Source organism: Oncorhynchus gorbuscha, linkage group LG06, assembly GCF_021184085.1.
Source record: "Oncorhynchus gorbuscha isolate QuinsamMale2020 ecotype Even-year linkage group LG06, OgorEven_v1.0, whole genome shotgun sequence".
In the NCBI taxonomy this organism is placed as follows: Eukaryota; Metazoa; Chordata; class Actinopteri; order Salmoniformes; family Salmonidae; genus Oncorhynchus; species Oncorhynchus gorbuscha.
The window spans coordinates 93235499-93243462 of record NC_060178.1 but is presented as its reverse complement, the minus strand read 5'-3'; the positions used below and the strand labels follow the sequence as shown (position 1 = coordinate 93243462).

Below are 7964 nucleotides of genomic sequence, written 5' to 3'. Positions count from 1 at the left end.
CATGTCAATACAGTGGTCGAATCACTCCAGTAGATGATCCTTTGGATTGGCAAGGTGAGCTCGGCTCGCAAGGTAGAGGCCAACTGGGCTCCGGAAAGGGCAGCACTGAGTTCCAGCCTAGGCATTGACAACTGCTTCTTGGGTGCGACCCTGGACCTGGACATGACAAAGGAGACATGGGTGTGGCCTGCCTTATCCTCCACTCTAAGATAGGAAACCGCCCCATAAGCTCGCTCTGAAGCGTCACAGAACACATGCAGTTCCAGGCATGATCCCAGTTGGTCAACACAGGATGGTACATAACATCTTGGCATTTGGACATCAGAGAGCTCCGTTAACTCAGTTTCCCAACAGATCCATCGTTCCACTAGGTCAACTGGGTGGATTGGTTCATCCCAGTCCCTCTTGGTCTGCCACAGGTCCTGGACTAAGACTTTGGCCCGTGTTGTGTATGGCAGGATATACCCAAGGGGATCGTATTGACTGGCCAGGGTCCGATAGATGGTGCGCAGAGTGGGGGTTTCGGTACTCGGGGATGAGCGGTGCTTATACCCCAGGGTATCCGGTAGGCAGCTCCACCTCAGTCCTAGAGTGGGCTCTTCTGGGTTAGCACCAGACTGCGTTAGCCATAGTTCACTGCTACTGGACCTAGCTTGTGGCGGGAGGTGCTGGATAACCTCCGCTCTGTTACTAGCCCACTGTCGGACATCAAATCCCCCTTTGGACAGGAGATTCCGCACTTTATCAAGGAGTGATTTCGCTTCAGCCGTGGATGGGATGCTTTGTAAGCAGTTATCCACATAGAAGGCATTTTCCACTGAATCCAATACTTCTGGGTCACTGTCTGGATGCTCCCGTGCGTGTCTCTGCAGAGCGTATATGGCACAGCAAGGACTGCAGGTGGTGCCGAATGGGAGTACCTGCCATTCATAGATTGTGGGCTCTGCATCTCGTTCCATATTTCGCCATATGAACCGGAGCAGTGTGGTGTCGGAAGGCAGTAAACGAATCTGATGAAACATGGCTTTGATGTCTCCACTGATGGCTGTAGAGTGCTGCCGGAACCGGAGAAGGACACCGAGCAAGGAAGGACCTAAGGTTGGTCCGGGAGTAGACAGTCATTCAGGCTTTGACCAGCTGCTTGGAATGAACAGTTGAAGACAAGTCTATACTTCCCACCATGTTGCTGGATAACATGGTGAGGGAGATACCAGGATTCACGGAGTGCGTTTCCCTCTTCATGAGCTGTCACTTCAGTGACGTAGCCTGCCTTCACAAGGTTATGAATCTCTCGGTTATGAACTTCTGCAAGCTCAGGATTCTTCACCAGGCGTCGCTCTGTTCCACGCAGTAGTGGGAGTACAGCCCGTGTCGTGGTTGCCAGAGGAGGATGGTTGGGCACCCGTAGCAGTGGGGTTGCATACCTGCGAACGCCATCCATTTCAGTGGTGGTGGTGCTCTTCTCCAGGAGGTCTAATGCATAGGAGTCATTTTTCGAGCGAGTGACCTCCTGTAGCTTCCGGTTGGAGAAGGTGTCCATCTTCCATAGCATCTCAACATTCCGAAGGAGGTCAGTGGCTGCATCTGGATTGCTTCTGGTGAAGAGGACTTGCTGTGACTGTACAGCTTGGGTGGAGAGAAGTAGATGGGATGGACCTTGCACAGCCCAACCCAAGGATGTATGGACAGCAATGGGTCCTCCTTCTGGTCCAGCTCGTATAGGCTCAGTCGGGGTGACGAGATGTGGGTGGTCTGACCCAATCAGGATAAGTGGTGCTACTCTGGCCAGGTTAGGAAGAGGCAATCCTCGTAGATGAGGATATTGTTTCTGTAGAACACTTACCGGGCAGGAGTGCTCTGCGAGATTCAAGCCATCTGCCGTGAAGGCATTGGTGATGTTATAGGCCACGTCCCTGTTTCCTGAAGGTGAAATGCTAAAGGTTACAGCAGAGCCTTTCATTTGGATAACATCATGTCGCACCGTTCTGAGATTAAGGGTCTCGGGGTCCCTTCCAGGTTAAGCTGACGGGTGGCCGCTGTGAGAATGATTGTTCTTTCTGACCCATCATCTAGAACGGCGAATGTATCAATGCTTCTCCCTTCACTTTGCAGAGTGACCTTGACCACCTTCAACATGACCCTTGGAGACCGGTTCTGCTGGTCGAGATACAGCTCCTTTGCAGCTCCTACCATGAGCATACTCTGCTCCTTCTTTGCTTGGGGAAATAGATCATGCAACACGGTGAGATGGATTTATTCACAGCGGTTGCAGGGTTTCCTCAATGTGCAGGTCTCCACCTTATGGCTACGGGCACACTTGTAGCATCGCTCGCCTGAAGTGATCCAGGCCTTCAATTGAGTTTGAGTGAGCTTTTTTACTCTGGGGCATGAGCCAAGGAAGTGCCCCTTACTATTGCAATATGGGCAGTAAGGCTGGAATTTGATGTTCTTGCTCTTGAGAGGGGTCTTCTTCCCGGGTTCCTCCCCGGCCTCACTATTTAAGTACATGGTAGTGGGATTTGGTCTTTTCTGTCCCTGCTGGCGTTCAAACTCCTTCCTTCCCCCTATGGCTATGGCGGAGATTGTGGCCTGGTGAGCGATGCTCTTCGCCTTTGCCTTCACCTCCAACCATGTGGCCAGGTCTCTGAGAGCATAGGTGCTTCTCGAGCCCTCTTTCAGGATGCCCTTATTCAAACAATGTTCAATGAAACTGTCTCTGAGGTACACTGGAAGTTTGCTAAGAAGCCTGTCCACGTGGGAGCCACATTTTAGCTCGTTCCCGTCTTCTCCTTCAACGGATTGGAGCATAGAGGTCAGGGATTGGACAGCCAGGGAGAATTCTTGGAAGGCAGCATGGTCTCCCATTTTAATTGGAGACGTGTTCAGGATGTTGTTTAGTTCATTCTGGACTAGCTGACGTGGCTCACCATATCTCGCCTTCAGGGCCTGGAGAGCTGTTGTGTATGGTGTTGCGGAAAGCATAAAGGATTGGGCCAGCCTGTATGCACTTGGAAACCGCAAATGATCCATTAGTACTTGGTATTTGTAGCGTTCTGACAGATGACTGTGAATACCCAGTAGACTCTCCAATGCCATTTCCAAAAGGACAAATTCACTCTCCTTTCCGTTTTCAAAGTAAGGCAGTTTGGGTCTGGGAATTCCATAGGCTGAGGCTACTAGAAGTTTCATAATGTTGGCTCCCTCTTCTGGTTGCGTGAAGGATAAACCCGGGACTTCTGATGAGCCCACTGTGGCCTCATTGGGCCGGTCACCTACTGTCCCAGACCCACCATTTGTGGCAGCCGGAATTGGGCGAGAGCCCTCCGACCTGTTGTTTGAGGACTGGCCTGGCCCTGGATGAAAGGAACGATTTGCCTTGGTTGGTAATTGGCGGAAAGGCGAAGGAGTGATGCTTTGTCCAGATGGAGGAATGCTAACTTGTGTCACTGGCATAGAGGGCGTTGGCGGAGCGGCCCGTCTCCCGTGCTCAGTGTTGGCTGTTGACCCCAGAGCCTCCGAGGACTGTGTGCCATGCTGTACCAGAGGGGCAGATTGGGAAAGAAAGGCAGACAGTTCAGGTCCATGTGGAGGGGTGGTCAGGTCAACTCCCTGTTCTTTCCTCTCCAGGAAGGATGAGACCATCCGTGCCTCCTCTAATTCCCTTCTGGCTTGACGGTGCCGTCGCTGCTGTGCCAGGTCCTTGGCAATGAATTCCCTTTCCTGTAGAGCTCTACGGGCCTGCACATCCAATTGGTGACATCGTTCGTCAGCCTGTCGTTCCTCCTCAATCTGACGCTCAATTTCCTCCAAAGCTAATAGTTTCATCCTCTCTTGTAGGACAGCGGTCTGTGAATTGCTGAGGGCTAGTGAATGGCGGCTGCCATGGCCACTTCCAAAGGGGTATCCACTGGTCGAACTCCCACTCCGTCTAGAGTGCTTCGACAATTTCCCATTAGTTAAGGGGTGAGCGGAGCCTGCCTCTGGAAGCTGGTCGACCTGTGCAGTGGGAGTTACCTCTTCCATAGGTTCCTCACGTAGACCACTTTCCTGATCCAAAGCAGTTTCCGGTCCTTGGCTCAGAGGGGATGGTTGATGGCTGAAACATATAGTTGATCCATCAACTCTTTGAGCTCTGGTGGGCTTGCCCTTTGATGTCGGAACCTCGACCACATAGTCCTTAAGATAACCAGGTGCTTGCCTGGTTCTTCTGGTGCTGCTGGTGGTTGAGGATGAAGCCTTTGTTACTTTAGGCTTAGCTCCTGGATATTTCCTTTGTTCCAAGACCTTTCTCTCAGCTGCTCTCTCCTCCTCTCTTCTTCCTTCCAGTGGAGACAATTCTTCCCTCTCCGCCTCCATTTCCTTTTCACCTGTCTTTGGTTCAGTCATCATCCGGCTCAAAGGACCATTGAAAGATTAGTGGAATCTGTGTGGGTTGCTGGACAGGTAGGATGACTGACAGTGTCGGTGAACAGGTGGTCACGTGTCAGGTGACAGAGGAATGTATGAAACTGAGGCAGGAATTCCTTTAACCATAAAGTGGTATATTTACTGGTAGTCTGTGCTGCATCACAAAGGAAACAAATAACATGTATACAATCAAATTCATAATCAAAGATCAAATCATAGCAGTCATTATTAACAATTCACATTACACAATATGTTTGAAGCGTGCGCTCCAAGCCGCGCTCCGCGGTGATAACTATAAACAATAACTGAATGGCCCACTCTCCCGATCACCACAGATCATTCAGATGAAAGGTAAGAGTCGGTGGACTTACGTGGATTCATGGACGCACAGAACTTCTGGATCAGATGGATTTAGGGAAGAGAAAGCAGCGAGATCAGGCGATGGCAATTTCCTCCTTTTATGGAGTTGAGATCTGTAGGACATTTCCACCTGACCTAATTAAAGCGCCCCTGGCCCAGCTGAGTAAATGGCAATTAATTAAAGGAGTATTCCACCAACTCCATGGGCCTTTTCTACACTCACGGTTAATGTACTGTTTTATGTAAATCCCTATACAGTCTAAGCGCATCCATATACCTTTGTGGTGTGGCGTGGCACAGACTCCTTTCATGTTGTTAAGCCATGCTGCTTTTACTGTAGCTATAATGTCATCTCAAAAGGTAATCATAATGGACATGATCGGTCATACAAGACATGGTCCAACCATCCTAACCCTAACCATCCATTCAGTAGCTTTACGACCAGTCAATTAGCCATAAAGACTACCATCGGTCTGTTGATTGGGAAGTGAAGGCAGGCGATGTGAATATTAGCTGCAGCCATCTGTTGTTTCTGTACATTTCCATACTGCCAGGTATTCCTGTAGTTGTTTTTGGCCACATACATTTGTTTTATACATGTTGATGATGCTGCTGTACCACAGGAGGTTGGTGGCACCTTAACTGGGAAGGATGGGCATATAGTAACGTCTGGAACAGAATTAATGGGATTCCGTTCCAGCCGTTCACTCCATTCCAACCTTTATTATGAGCCGTCCTACCCTCACCAGCCTCCTGTGTGTTGTACAGATAATGCAGTGCTGATTTGACTGAATGGAACCCCTGGACTGACACTACCGTGTCTCCATAAGGAAGCATCCATGATGCAAGCAGACACACTTCACTAATCAATAGCCATAAATAATTTAATGTATAGTATTCACACAACATTGTGCGACAGCGGATTTTCGCCACTGTGATGAGACGCCCTCTTCTTGCACATCCTGGGTGTGCAGGGGGAATATTTTCAACAATACAGACACAGGCAGGCCAGGCACTTGAGCCTAAGGGGTTTGCTGTCCTCATCCTCTCTCTATGACTGAAAGAGAGACTCAGCCAATCTGTGCACGGTGACGCACCGCAAGGCTGGATCTAGATGCGCTTCATCATCATATTTAACACACCCACCCTCGATCTCACGCTGGACAGACAGTGGTTCTCTTTTTCCTCGCGCAAAAGCCACATATTCGAGAGAGAAAGCGAATCGGCACCTGTCTGAATTATTTATTTGATTTGTCTCGTTTTGGTTGTTTTGTATTGCCTGTAGTTATTACGGATTTGTTGTGTGATCATTGACATATATTTCATACTGGGTCGCTTACTGTGCAATAGGCTATATGTGAACTAATTCACTTAGCCTACACTTTTTATTTTTATTTTTTACCTGCGGCGCTTTTCAACGTTGGTTCGCCGTTTATCGTGGCAAATGAGGAATCTCAAATAGTATTTTATTTATTTATTATATTTTGACATTGGTGAATAGCGCTCTCTGAGCGTTTCCTATCCCGGACTGGACCAATGCGTTGCCCGTGGCCAGCGGATCCACGATAGCCTCGTTTCTCACACCGCAGAGTTCACGCTCAACGGCCGGACGGATGTGTGCCAGCAGACCCCGCGAACACACACCTCTGATGGATCATTTATCTACCGTTTTTGAGCTTTTATTTCGGGCCCCTTGCACTTTCTTTATACCTTATGTTGTGCATAAAGCCTTGAGTTCGGCCTCGGATCTATAGAGCAGAAAGCAGTTGAGATAATGCCGCTTGCTCAACTTGACCGTTGGTCTGAACCGAATCGACCTGTTTTACCTGGGCGCATGCGGAGAATCCTCTCGTTCTGAATCACAAAAGGAGCCTTCTATGTGGTTGGGAATACAAAAGTTGAACACTGAAAACTTTAGTCTACTCAAGACGGCTATAAGTGAAGATGGTTTTGTGTTCAACGTGTATTTCATTAAATTGGCATCCAGCGTAATAAACATAATCAGTGATGTAGTGAGTCTGTTCATATGCGTGCTCATCATTTGCAGTAAATACTCACAACAGCTCAAACAGAGGACTATGAAGATGCTACTCTTCCGTAAATTCCGGGTTTTGATTCTCATGGTGTTTCTAATCGCCTGCTCAATGCACATCTTGATAGACTTGTTACCAAAGCTGGAGAGGCGCGGCAACACCGGCTGCTCCTGCTCGCACACGCCGAGCGAGGGCCCTCAGAACTGGGCTAAACACCGAGCCAGGTCGGGAGTGGAGTCGGGCTGGCCTAACAAACACACTCTGAGAATCCTCCAGGACTTCAGCAATGAGCCAAACTCTAACATCTCTTCCCATTCTCCGGAGAAGATCCCCAAAGCGGGGGATAAAACGGAAGCCTTTATACGGCCTGAACATTATGCGCAAAATGGTGACAAAAATAGACGGTTTATACCGGACACTGTGCTCAACAAAAATGTACCTGTCAAAGGTTCAAGGTTGCGGGCGCTGTTTGACCACCCATTATTTAAGAGAGTCTTACCATCTCTGACCGACGAGGACACATTGTTCAATGTCAACACAGACATCAGATTTGACACCAAAGGCGCCACAGAGAATCAGGAATGGTAACCTATATTTTTTTATAGATATTTATAGACTATCACATTTACATTACATTTAAGTCATTTAGCAGACGCTCTTGTCCAGAGCGACTTACAAATTGGTGCATTCACCTTATGACATCCAGTGGAACAGTCACTTTACAATAGTGCATCTAAATCTTAAAGGGGGGGGGGTGAGAGGGAATACTTATCCTATCCTAGGTATTCCTTAAAGAGGTGGGGTTTCAGGTGTCTCCGGAAGGTGGTGATTGACTCCGCTGTCCTGGCGTCGTGAGGGAGTTTGTTCCACCATTGGGGGGCCAGAGCAGCGAACAGTTTTGACTGGGCTATATTATTATTATTATCCTCCTCAAATTCAACATAAGTAACATAAATTAAACAAACAATACACCTAAGATATGATATGTTAATGACAATTGTAATGGTGTTACCACATGAATAAAAGTGTTATTACCCAAAGGGTTATAGGCTGCTGAACCGTATTATCAAATGTCCCTCTTGCAAATTCAAGTCCCTTAGTAAAACATGTCACTTCAACACACAAAACACTAAAACAGCTGAAGCACTAAAAAGGATGGTGATT

At 48.3% G+C, this 7964-nt stretch overlaps 1 protein-coding gene across 1 annotated transcript in view; it reads left to right on the top strand.

The window, feature by feature from the left end:
- The first annotated feature begins 5921 nt into the window (after positions 1 to 5921).
- Positions 5922 to 7964, top strand: part of LOC124038556 (extracellular serine/threonine protein kinase FAM20C-like) — a 99921-nt gene continuing 97878 nt past the window's right edge. The window contains exon 1 of the mRNA XM_046354574.1: positions 5922 to 7384. Within this exon, the coding sequence (XP_046210530.1) occupies positions 6645 to 7384 (740 nt within the window). The 5' untranslated portion in view covers positions 5922 to 6644. The remainder of the gene's footprint in view (positions 7385 to 7964) is intronic.